Raw genomic sequence first — 13,059 nt, 5'->3', positions numbered from 1 at the left:
TTTTAATTGCTTTTTCTTTCATTTTCCTGTTCTGAAATTCAAACAGGCTGATGAAATAAAAAGATCAAAATGACACTATACATTCTAAAATTTAAAAACCTGTGTGTGTGTGTACATGACTAGGTCAGAAGACGACTCGAGGATTTCTTTGTGTAGCCCTGGCTGTCCTGGAACTTGCTCTGTAGATTAGGCTAGCTTCAATCTCAGATCTTCTGCCTCCTGAGTGTTGGCATTACAGGCATTGGCCTAGGACTGAACTCTCTTATTAAGCTTGAAATCAAGTGCCTTTACCTGTTCAGACATTTCTTGGGCACCCCTCCCCGCCAATACACACACACACACACACACACACACACACACACACACACACTTACTTTTTGAGACTGCATGTCATAATGTAGTTCAATTACAGTACTGGGGCCATAGTCATGACCATCCCCAACCCCTATTCTTTAGTTTGTTTCGGTTTGTTTTAAATATAGCATCTTGCTGTGTAGCCCAGGCTGACCTGGAACTCTTGAGATTCTCCTGACGTAAGTATCTTTATAAATGGGATTATAGGCATGAACTGTGACAGGAGCTATTTTTAAGTTATTTCAGACCATAAAAGTGAAAACTGCTTGAAGCGTGATGGTTGCCACTACTTTTTGATAAAATTTCATTTTAATAAAATTATAGTTAGGTGTCAATTAAAACCATCTACCAATTTTTGAACTAGTACTCCAAACCATGTTTTCTGCTAACTCCAGTAGTTACCAATCTTACCTTGTTTATTACTCAGATAATTTTACTAGGTTGGTAGTCCCATCCTAACTAGTTAAGAGCTCTTCAATTTTTTTTTAAAATTTACATTTCAAATGTTATTCCCTTCCCCAGTTTTCCATCAATAAGCTCCCTATCCCATTACCCTCCCCTTCTTCCATAAGGTGTCCCTCCTCCCGAACCAGCCCCCGCCCCATCGCTGCCTCCCCATCCTCACGTTCCCCTACCCTGGGGGGTCCAGTCTTGTCAGGACCAAGGGCTTCCCCTCGCTTTGGTGCCCAGTAAAGCCATCCTCTGCTACATATGCAGCTGGAGCCATGGGTCTGTTCTGTCCATGTGTAGTCTTTGGGTAGTGGTTTAGTCCCTGGAAGCTATGGTTGGTTGGCATTGTTGTTCTTATGGGGTTTCAAGCATCTTCAGCTCCTTCACTTCTTTCTCTAATTCCTCCAACAGGGACCATTCACAGTTCAATGGTTTGCTGTTAGCATTGGCCTCTGTATTTGTCACACTCTCTGGCTGAGCCTCTCAGGAGACTGCTCTATCAGGCTCCTGTCAGCATGCACTTCTTGGCTTCATCAATATTGTCTAGTTTTGGTGGCTAAATTTATATGGGCTGGATCCCCAGGTGGGGCAGGCTCTGAATGGCCATTCCTTCAGTCTCTGCTCCAGACTTTGTTTCCATATCCCCTCCTATAGATATTTTTATTCCCCCTTTTAAAAAGGACAGAAGCATCTGCACTTTGGTTTTCTTGAGCTTCATTCATGTGGTCTGTAGATTTTTATCTTGGGTAATTCAAGCTTTTGGGCTAATATCCACTTATCAGTGAGTGCATACCATGTGTGTTTTTTGTGATCAGGTTACCTCACTTAGGGTGATATTTTCTAGTTCCATTTGCCTATGAATTTTATGATGTCATTGTTTTTGATAGCAGAATAGTACTCCATTGTATAGATGTGCCACATCTTCTCTATCCATTCCTCTGGGTTCTTTCCAGCTTCTGGGTATTATAAATAAGGTTGTTATGAACAGAGTGGAGCATGTGTCTTCATTGTATGTTGGACAATCATTTGGGTATATGCCCAGGAGAGGTATAGCTGGTAGTGCAGTGTCCAGTTTTCTGAGGAACCTCCAGACTGATTTCCGGAGTGGTTGTACCAGCTTGCAATCCCACCAACAATGGAGGAGTGTTCCTCTTTCTCCACATCCTCACTAGCATCTGTTGTCACCTGACTTTTTGATCTTAGCCATTCTGACTGGTGTTAGGTAGAATCTCAGGGTTGTTTTGATTTGCATTTCCCTGATAACTAAGGATTTTGAACATTTCTTTAGGTGTTTCTCAGCCGTTCAATATTCCTTAGTTGAGAATTTTTGTTTAGCTCTGTATTCCACTTTTCAATAGGGTTATTTGGCTCTCTGGAGTCTGTCTAACAACAACAACAACAACAACAACAACAACAACAACAACAACAACAACAACAACAACTACTACTACTACTTCTTCTTCTCCTCCTCCTCCTCCTCTTCTTCCTCCTCTTCCTCTTCCTCTTCCTCCTCCTCCTCCTCCTCCTCCTCCTCCTCCTCCTCCTCCTCCTTCTTCTTCTTCTTCTTCTTCTTCTTCTTCTTCTTCTTCTTTTAATATCTTGAGTAGATGTCTGGAACTCTAGGCACATGCGCAGCTTACTACGTGCATTTTAAAGTCCAATCTGTATCATATCTTGTTAGAATTACATTCTTTTCTATGGCAGAATAGTGTTTCATTTTACTGATGCATAAATTCATCTTTTTTTTTTTTTTTTTTTGGTTCTTTTTTTCGGAGCTGGGGACCGAACCCAGGGCCTTGCGCTTCCTAGGTAAGCGCTCTACCACTGAGCTAAATCCCCAGCCCCTATAAATTCATCTTTTGTTGTACATCTGTGCTGCTTCCACTTTGGGCTATAAAACTAATGTTAGTAATCTTATATGTGTGTTGATATGTTTTCATTTGTTAGGTTTATACCTAAGAGTAGAAGTACTGGGCCATGTACTATCTATGTGTAATTTTTATTTTTAATCCTGGGGCTGGACTCTTGGGCAAGCACTGTACCTACACTCCAAACCCAACTAACCATTTGAGAAACTAATCCAAAAATAATGCAGTTCTCTTTTTCTTCCCACAAAATGGCCATTTTACATTGCCATCAGGAGTGTTTGACTGTTTCTATCTTAGCATATTCTTTTAATATCTGTTGATATGTGTCATTTAAATTACAGTTTTGTAATAAAATGCTATGGACATCTTTTTGTATTTACTGGAATGTGTATCTGTTTTGGAGGAACATCTATATAGGGCCTTTATCTCCTCCCTTCCCCTCAGCTATCTCCTGTGTCAGGTGTTTTCTGTGTTTTAATGCTTCACTGTGTACCTGACCATTTAATCTACTTACTAGCCATGTTATTCTCTTCATTATGTGAGAAGCTCAAAAAGGACAATTTTTAAAATTAGGAAACAAGAGTATGACATTAAATCTGGGTCTGGGGTAAACACAACATATGTTTTTAACCTATAAGTCTCTGGACCTCTGTTCGAATGTGGAAAAGGATGTTTGTAGCCTGCAGTTTTATGTAGATTAGGTTCCCTGTAGTTTCAAATACTTTCTTTTGTAAAAGTATTTCTGCTAACACTCCTAAAAATATAATAAAATAGTGTGATACTTGTAGTTTATTTTTCAGTCAGTACTGTGAACTAAAGGTGACTTTGGAAGTTACAGTCGATTCTTTCTTTCTCTTGCATCATTATCTATAGAAGATGCTGCAATGGACTTGATGCTAGGAGATAGATAAATGGGAAGGGAGGGATGGAATTCAGCTTCTGGTTTTGTAGTGAGTTCAGAAAGCACCACTATCAGTGCTGGGCCAGAGGAACGGAAAACACACTTGTGCTAGGTCACAAAACAATAGAGGTTTTGTTGCTTGTTTTAATTCCTGACGCAGGGTATATTGCTTGGTAGTTGAGTAATAGGTTAGCACGTGTGAGGCTCTGGATACAATTTCAACATCAAAATAAAATTCTCTGAAGTCCAAAGGGATTGCTGTTTTGTTTACTGCTATGTGCTCACACAGAATGGAACTTATTATGTCACATTAAGAATATTTGTTGAAGGGCTGGAGAGATGGCTCAGTGGTTAAGAGCACTGACTGTTCTTCCAGAGGTCCTGAGTTCAAATCCCAGCAACCACGTGGTGGCTCACAACCATCTGCAATGAGATCTAATGCCCTCTTCTGGTGTGTCTGAAGACAGCTACGGACAGTGTATTATATATATTAAATAAATAAATCTTTAAAAAAAAAAAGAATATTTGTTGAAGAGCTAGAGAGATGGCTCATTTGTTAAAAGCACTTGCTGTTCTTGGAGAGAACCTGGATTTGGTTCCCAGTGCCCACAGTGGAGGCTTATACATAACTATAACTCCAGTTCCAGAGATCAGTGCTCTCTTCGGTCTCTGCAGGCAATACACTACACATAAATATGTATAAACACTCATACACATAAAACAAAATTTCGAAGTTTTTAGCACAATACTCGGTACACAGTAGCTCTCAAAGGTAAGTTGTCACTGAATTAGTGTATATTCATATGGTTTTTGCTAGTTTCATTCAGTTCATCATAGTTTATTTTGTAAAGTACCTTGAGTGAGATACTCAACTGAACACGTTAGTTGTCAAGAGCAGTCACAGTTGTTGCATCCCATCAGTCACTCAGCATTTTCTTCCTGCCATAGCTACTCACCAGAGAGCTGAATAGAAACAAAGTCAAATTAAGGTAAATCTGTTACCTCTACTCGGGAAATAACTTATAGTGTGTATTGTATTACTGACGTGTTTTTTAAAAATCTGCTTTATATGTGACAGCTTGTATATCTTAAGAGCAAAGCTGCTTTTAAGAACTACTTATCAGTTTGATTTGTTAAGTTCTTATTGATCTTTAGAAATGGTAAGAAAGTCCATGGAGATATGGGTAGAAAAAAATGCTATCATTAATAGAGAATACAGATAGATGCACCATCTGCTAAAAGCCTTTGGACTCTTGAGAATTCCAGAATTTTTCAGATTACAAGATATTATGATACCTCATGTATTATGTGATACCCTAAAGGGATTTGGACAGCTCCTAGTAATCAGACATTATTATTTCAATAGTATTACTTAAGTGGAGTAAGTAGACCCATTAGCCGTACATCTGTTGACAGTAGCCTTTGCTGCCAAATGGATTGAAGACTTAACTTTTTTGTTTTGAAAGTTTTTGATCTGGAGGAAGGTTAGACATATGCATGTAAGGAATTAGACCTCATTCATACCAAAAAAAATTCTATAGAAATTCTTTAATATGTGTCTATTTATTTTACATATATATGTGTGATCCTAAGTCTATGTATGTGCACCACATGCATGCAGGTGCCTGTGTAAACCAGGATATTGGGTGCCCTAGAACTGGGATTGCAGGTGATTATCTGCCACATGGATACTGGAAACCAAATCAGGATTCTCTCTGCAAGAGCAGCAAGTGGTCTTAACTGTTGAGTGATCTCTCTCATCCCTAGATTTTTTTTTTATTCATATTGAACCTTAGACCAATGTTCTCTAACAGTGTTTCACAATAGTTCACTATAAATAAGACATGTATGGAATTTTAACATAAAAGGGAAATCTGTAAGCCACAAATTGTTAAAATCCTTTGTAATAACCTGCTTCTTAATTCTAGTGTTTTAAGTTTATAGTTAAATTAAAGTGTTCTATATTGATATTTCCAGAAGAGAAGTTAATGCCATTTTTTTTTTCGGAGCTGGGGATCGAACCCAGGGCCTTGTGCTTGCTAGGCAAGCGCTCTACCGCTGAGCTAAATCCCCAACCCAGTTAATGCCATTTTATTCTGGAAGGTCAAGTCAGATAATTTCAAACAATCATACCTTAAAATCTTTTTTTGGTCTTATTTTTCAAAACTAACAGTTCAAGGGGCTAGAGAGATGCCCCAGCAATTGGCTACTCTTCCAGAGGACTCAGGTTTGATTCCCATTATCCATATGAGGACTCACAACTGGCTGTAATTATAGTCCCAGGTTTTTCAACATAATCTTTTGGTCTCCAAAGGCACTGGGTATGCATGTGTAGCCAGAACACTCTTACACATTTTTAAAAAATACATTAAAAACTTTTTTAAGACATAGTATAAAAGTCCTTGCCTTTTTCTATAGCATACAATGTGAAGAGGTTTTTATTGTTCTAAAGCTATATTTTTATTGATTTGTAGGTTGCCTTGTTTTTATATTTTGAGTTTGGAAGGCAGCATGTATTACATATATAGTAGCTAGATGGCTATTTGTAGTGTACTATGTACTCACAACAGAATGTCAAAACTTTTGGAGAAGGGGCTGGTGAGATGCCCAGTGGGCTCTGAAACCCAAAGTGGGTTCAGAGAAGCAATTTTTTTTTTTTTTGGAGCTGGGGACCGAACCCAGGGCCTTGTACTTGCTAGGCAAGCGCTCTACCACTGAGCTAAATTACCCAACCCCCAGAGAAGCAATTCTTAACACTGTCCTCTGCCATCCACAAGTGCAGCATGCATGCACCCCTGCTCATCCCCACACACATGCACAGTAAGAATAATTTGCAGAGTTGGTATCATTAGCATGGAAAAAATTAGATACATTGGTAGAATACCCTTTGACCCCCCCCCCCCCCCAAGAAAGTAAATAGTAATATAAAGAGTGGAACTAATTCTCCATGCTGCAAAATGAGCTGCCATTAGTTTTCTTATGGATTCTTTTATGGGGTTTTTTCATTACATTCATGTCTGTTTGTTTTGAGACAAGGTGTTCCCATACGGCCCAGATTGGTCTTAAACTAGTGATGCTCTTTCTTTAGTCTCCCAGCACTGGAATTATAGGCATGTGTTACTACCACTGCCAGCATAATCACCCCAATATTTGCTGGTCTGGAACCCGCAAAGAGCTGTCTGTCTGCCCCTTGGGTTCTAGGATTAAAGTTATGTGACACCTCATCCAGCCTTCTGTAGAAATAGATGTTATCAGATCTGAGTCAAAAGGTGATATGTAAGATATAAATGTCTGGCTCTGAATATGAATACTTTAGCTAATTTATTTCATTCATATTTTCCATCTTATGTATAGGAGGTAATATATGATAAAAATAAAAATTTCACATATAAGAATTCTTCAGATTTGTTGTTTGTTTGTTAGTTAATAGTATCTCGCTACATAACCCTAGCTGGCCGGAATTCTCTAAGTAGGCCAAACTGACATCCAACTCTTAGAAATGCATCTGTCTTAGCATCCTGAGTTCTGGGATTAAAAGCATATACTACCGTGCATGGTTAAAATATTTTTTCAATAAGCAGAAGAAAAAGGAATTATAAGAAAATATACCCGGGCTGGAGAGATGGCTCAGTAGTTAAGAGCACTGACTGTTCTTCCAGAGGTCCTGAGTTCAAATCTCAGCAAGCACATGGTAGTTCCCAACCATCTGTAATGAGATCTGATGTCCTCTTCTGGTCTGTCTGAAGACAGCTGTAGTATACTTATATATAATACATAAATCTTTTTAAAAAATGTACCATAACTTAAAAGTTATTTTTGAGCAGAGGACAGGGAGTAAGGCATGACAAATATGGATATGGTAGCTGTCTTGTAACCCCAGTGCAGAAGGTGCAGACAGGGACTCCCTGGAACAAGAGAGGCCTTGCCTGAGTATGAGGAGGGACTTTGGGAAGATACCTGATGTCAGCCCAAGACCTCTCGGGGTTCTCTGACACACAAAATCCACACACATAGAAAACCAAATTGAAACATTAACCCCCCTCCCCTGTTTTTGTTAATGAAATGATTAAGTGACCATTTTAGGTGACATGAAATTAAGTGAATACCAATGTGGTGTCTCACACCTTTAATTCCCTTACTTAGAGGGTAGGTAGAGGTAGGCACATGTCTGAGTTTTAGGCTATTCTGATCTACGTGGGGAATTTCAAGCCAGCTAGAGCTACCTAGACTGTCTTTTTTTTAAAATGAATTATTTATTTTATGTATATGAGTACACATTGTTGCTGTCTTCAGACACACCAGAAGAGGACATCAGATCTCATTACAGATGGTTGGGAACCACCATGTGCTTGCTGAGATTTGAACTCAGGACCTCTGTAAGAACAGTCAGTGCTCTTAACCACTAAGCCATCTCTCCAATCCCCCCTTCCCCTTCCCCTAGACTGTTTTCTCAAAAGAAAAAAAAAAAAGGCATTGGGGTAGGATGAGGGGTGGTAGTTGATCAAAGGCTATAGGTGGCACTGTTGCCCCTATTCCTCTTTAATTCCAGGTTTTGTAATTTTTTTCCATGGCTTTTGTGCCTCAGCATCATTAGGAGGTTTTGACTCCATGTGGTAATTGGCACTAGATAGTCTTTTTTTTTTTTATTAACTTGAGTATTTCTTATTTACATTTCGAGTGTTATTCCCTTTCCCAGTTTCCGGGCAATCATCCCCCTAATCCCTCCCCCTCCCCTTCTCTATGGGTGGTCCCCTCCCCATCCTCCCCCCATTGCCACCCTCCCCGCAACAATCACGTTCACTGTGGTTCAGTCTTAGCAGGACCAGGGGCTTCCCCTTCCACTGGTGATCTTACTAGAATATTCATTGCTACATATGAGGTCAGAGTCCAGGGTCAGTCCATGTATAGTCTTTAGGTGGCACTAGATAGTCTTAAAAGCATAACATAGATGTAAATTCTGAATTTTCTGTCATAAATTACTTTTTGCTATTCTTTAAGAAGCAGGTAGTATTGTTACTGTGAGCATTGAAATGGAGATCTCATTCAAATTCCCAACAAAACAACGCCTTTTCCTTGTTGCCCTGTTGACAGATGAGTACTAGAGGGATTGCAGCACTAGAGGGATTGCAGCATCTGTTGGACCTCCTATTTTCTCAGTCTGGCTTTTAACCTCATGTAGATATATCCTGTGGAAGTTGTAGTATGTTTTTTATTATATTAAGAAATTTTACATTTCTTCTCAGAACACATATTTGAACGTATACTGTTGGGAATACAAGTCAAAATTGTTTCACAAGTGCTAGCCATAACTCAGAAATTGGATGTTAGGTATCTCTGATATCTCAACCTCTATTGTAGGATGATGTATGTGTACATATGTATACATGTATCTTTGTACTTGTGTGTATAGATGAGCCACTGCAAGTTGTTAATTGACTAAAGCTAGTCCTTGCTTTACTGCCTTGAGAATTCAATAAACCTGTTTCATTTTATAGGCCGGTGCATTGGATTTGCTGAAAGAGCTTAAGAATATTCCCATGACCCTGGAATTATTACAGGTATGTGCTTCGGTGTGTCACACAGTATTTGAATTGGTAATTGGTATAAAATAATGAGTTATCGTCATTACGTGTTCCTCAAAAAGAACTTTCCAAGGTTGTGTGTTGTTTTTAACAAAATCTCAAATGTTTGATTTTGTCAATAATGATTAGGAGGCCGTATGCTGAGGTAAAGCTCTGTTACCAAAAGGAAATTGCCTTTCTCTGTGTCCTTTCAAAAACCCTTTAAACTGGATGTCCCTCCCTTCTACTTCCTGTTCATCTGTTTCTCCTCCTTGACTTTTTTTCTCCTATGTTTACTCCCTGTCAACTGGTTGTGTGCTCTGCCTCTTGACCTATGGTTGATTTTATTTAATCCTGTTTATAATAAAAAGAAAGCTCTTGGATTAAAGGTGTGTGCGAGGACTGAGCCACACCCCAATTACAAACAGATTTCTCCAGTAAATAATCTTGGGGTTCACAGTATGATTAATATCCTGGAACAGTTGTGGGGTCATGAAACCTCACTGTAAGGGGTATACAGATTCCTGGCCCTGATTTGGACCTTCAGCATTTCAAATGAAGCTTAGTGTTAAGATAAGAGGGACTCACCACTTTTCTCCCTTTTTCAGCATCAGCCAGACATGCAAACTACTAAATACTAGTAGAGTCTGTACTGAAACCTTAGTGTTTCCTCTGAAGTAGAAAAGTCAGCGTTAAAAAGGAAAGTGAGTGTGGTCAATAACCTGAATATAGTTGTTTCTAGTAGACATATCTTGTTCATGAGCAACTTCCTTGATGTTTCAACTTTATTAAGTCAAAATTTAAGAATTAGAAAGGTATGTGTGCCTTAGGAAATGCATGTTCAGGAAAAATCTAACTGAAACAGACATTATAATGATGATAAAACTACAGTCCTTTTAGTAGCATTTATGACTGTAACTAAAAGAATCACAAATATTTTCACTTTTGTTAACTTGTTTGTTGTTGTAGATATATTAAAATCCATTTGTTCATCCTGATGACTACTTATGTTCCTTGGAACATATTTTAATAAGAAGCAAATATTACTGTGCTTAATATATAGTTGTTCTTTTTCAATCTTACATTTTTTTATTTAATGTGATTTAAAAGGTTTCTGAGAAAGATGTCAGTAAGTTTTACCACACGGACAAAAAAAATCTATAGTAGAAAACGAAACCAAATAAAAAGAACTCTACACACAGACTCAAGAGCGAAGAAACTAGTGATGAAGTATGAATTTCTGGGTTCTGGGATCAGCAGCCCTTTCCTTTTGGATAGTACCCCATCTCCCACCTACATACTCCCTTCAATACCAGAAAGTAGTAAGCTTGTATGGGAAAAATACATCGAAAATAATCTTAGTGATCTCATCCTGCAGTTAGAGATGTATAGATTTATACAAGTGTGGAAGCTGGGTAGGGTTGCATTTTATATCCACCTCTAATTTCTCTTTCAGTCTAATTATATAACAGATGTTTGAATTCTTTTTTTTTTTTTTTTTTTTTGGTTCTTTTTTTCGGAGCTGGGTACCGAACCCAGGGCCTTGCGCTTCCTAGGTAAGCGCTCTACCACTGAGCTAAATCCCCAGCCCCCAGATGTTTGAATTCTTAACATGGTTAACAGTTGTTGTAGATTTGTCAATGTCAGTAAACTAAGATCTTTCGCCATCTGAGCTCAAAGACTAAGAGAAGAAATTGTACTTAAAAACAACAGTGTACCAAGATAGAGAAAGTCTGAGTAGGGGTAGAGGAGAATGAAGTTTGTTTCTTTCCTTTTTTTTTTTTAAGTTATTATTTTGTGTATGGCTGTTTTGCCTACGTGTATGTCTGCACTGTGTGCCAGAAGAGAGCATCAGATCCCTTGTAAATAGAGTTAACAAATGGGTTGGGAATTGTCATGTGGATGCTAGGAATTGAATCTGGGTCTTCTTCAAATGTAACAAATGATCTTTACCACTGAACTATCTAGCCCCAGAAGTTGACTTCTTAACACAGTCACTTAATCTGAGAGTTCAAGAAAGCCCACACAGGTGGTTGCCAAAGCGATTCAGGTTCTCCCTCAGCATCCAGGACAAAAAGGAATATTCTAACAAAAGTCGAAAGAGGAAAGCAGTGTAGCATATTGGAGTAGTGCAGGACAAGGAAACGCTAGAGGCAAGATGGCACACAGACCTTCATATACTCTGAAGAGCAGTCCTGCCTGGAGGCGTTAGGAGAATATATAAACAGATCTGCACGTTGAAAGAAACCGGAGACTTGAAAGACAGGAAAACTTGCTGACTAGTGAGGTTATTCAAGAATGCTCTGATAAAGGTATTGGCAGTAAAAGGGGAAAGAAGGATTTGAGATGGTAGCAGTGTTGGGGTGAAGGGGTGGGAGCAGTAAACAATCCAGAATGGCTTTAGTTCACAGCACACCTACTGCTTTAGCTTCTTAGGTTAGGGATTCAAGGGATGTGTCAACATACCAGGCAAAATAGGTTACTTTTTTAGTTTTATTTAAAATTTGAGACAGAATCTCACCATGTATTTGAGGTAGGACTTGTCCTGATGATACTCTAGCCTCCCTTCCTGAGTGCTGCAGTACAGGAATGTGTCAGCATGCCTAGCATGCCCCCATTTATTTTAAACCAAGGATCAAAGCAGGCTCTAAGGCTTTGCATAGGTTAAGCAATGACTCACCACCAAGCTCCATCTTTAGCCTGAGGAGAATTTGATGATGGGCAGTTTATAAGAAGTGTTAGCTGATTGAAAGTAGGGAGGGTAAAAGGAAGAATTTAGTATGAAACATACCAAAAAGCTAGTAAATACAGCTATCTTTGATTATTTTTCTTGTATTTATTTATTTTTGCTCTGCTGGGGACTAAGCCCCAGACATCCTTCATTAAGCTAGGCAAACATTGTACCATTGAGCTACATCTCTAGCTCTGTATCTTTTGTCTTTTAACAGCTTTGTTACAATAACTTCACATGCCACATAATTTCTTTAAAGTGTATACTTTAGTAGTTTGTTGGTTTGTTTTTTGTTTTTGTTTTTTTGGTCAGCTTAACACAAGCTAGAATCATTAAAGTATAGATAGCTTCAAATGAGAAAATGCTGTCAACTTGGTCTGTAGGCAATTCTGGGGCAGGAGAGGGGTTGCTGTTGAAGGGCCTAGCCTACTACCTCGGCAGGTAGTTTTGGGGTATATAAGCAAACTGAGCAAGCCAGTGAGCAACACTCTTCTCTGGTCTCAGATTTGGTTCCTACCTTCAGGTTTCTACCTTGAGTTCTTGTCCTGACTTACTTCCTCTATGGTGGACTGCAGTCAAAAACTGAAAGCTGAAATAAATTTTCTCCTCCCCAAGTTGCTTTAGGTCATGGTGCTTGTCACAGCAATAGAAACCCTAGGACAAGTAGTTTCTATTATATCCAAAGAATTTTCCTATCCTTAGCCATAAGAATTTCTGAAATTTTTGTTACCCTAAAAAAAAGAAGAAAAAAATCCCACAAAAGCCCTGCCTCCTTTTAACAGCCATTCATCATTTCCCCTATATAAGACAGTTAAGAAAGAAATTGAAGAAGATACCAATAGATGTAAAATTCATCCATGCTTATGGATTGGTAGGATTAATACTGTGAAAATGACCATCTTAGCAAAAGCAAACTATACATTCAGTACAGTTTCCATCAAAATTCCAGCACAGTTCATTACAGAAATTGAAAAAGTCTTCAACTTTATATCATGTCTTAGGGTTTTTTGCTGTGAAGAGAGACCATGTCAGCCACTCTTGTAAAAGAAAACATTTAATAGTGGCTGGCTTACAGTTTGAAAGGTTTAGTCCGTTATCATTATGGCAGGAAGCATGGCAGCATGGATACTGGAGAAGGAGCTGAAAGTTCTACATCGGGATCCAAAAAGCGGTAGGAAGTGAACAGGCTTGAAC

The 13,059-nt window shown here is 38.7% G+C and overlaps 2 protein-coding genes across 19 annotated transcripts in view; one reads left to right on the top strand and one right to left on the bottom strand.

Moving 5' to 3' along the window:
• Positions 1–13,059, bottom strand: part of Rgs20 (regulator of G-protein signaling 20) — a gene marked incomplete at its 3' end in the record, with an annotated part of 597,802 nt that overhangs the window by 407,462 nt on the left and 177,281 nt on the right.
• Positions 1–13,059, top strand: part of Tcea1 (transcription elongation factor A1) — a 37,872-nt gene that overhangs the window by 1,625 nt on the left and 23,188 nt on the right. For 15 of the 17 annotated variants that reach the window (XR_015619792.1, XR_015619793.1, XR_015619791.1 and 12 more), the window contains 1 exon segment: positions 9,069–9,131. Coding sequence is in view for 11 of the 17 variants with exons in the window: in XM_087549639.1 (XP_087405765.1) it covers positions 9,069–9,131 (63 nt within the window). In the remaining 6 variants the exon portion in view is untranslated. 17 annotated transcript variants of the gene reach the window in all.

This window comes from Rattus norvegicus, chromosome 5, assembly GCF_021556685.1.
Source record: "Rattus norvegicus strain SHRSP/BbbUtx chromosome 5, alternate assembly SHRSP_T2T, whole genome shotgun sequence".
Classification (NCBI taxonomy): domain Eukaryota; kingdom Metazoa; phylum Chordata; class Mammalia; order Rodentia; family Muridae; genus Rattus; species Rattus norvegicus.
Note: the sequence above shows the minus strand (reverse complement) of the source record. Positions and strands in the feature narration are given on the sequence as shown.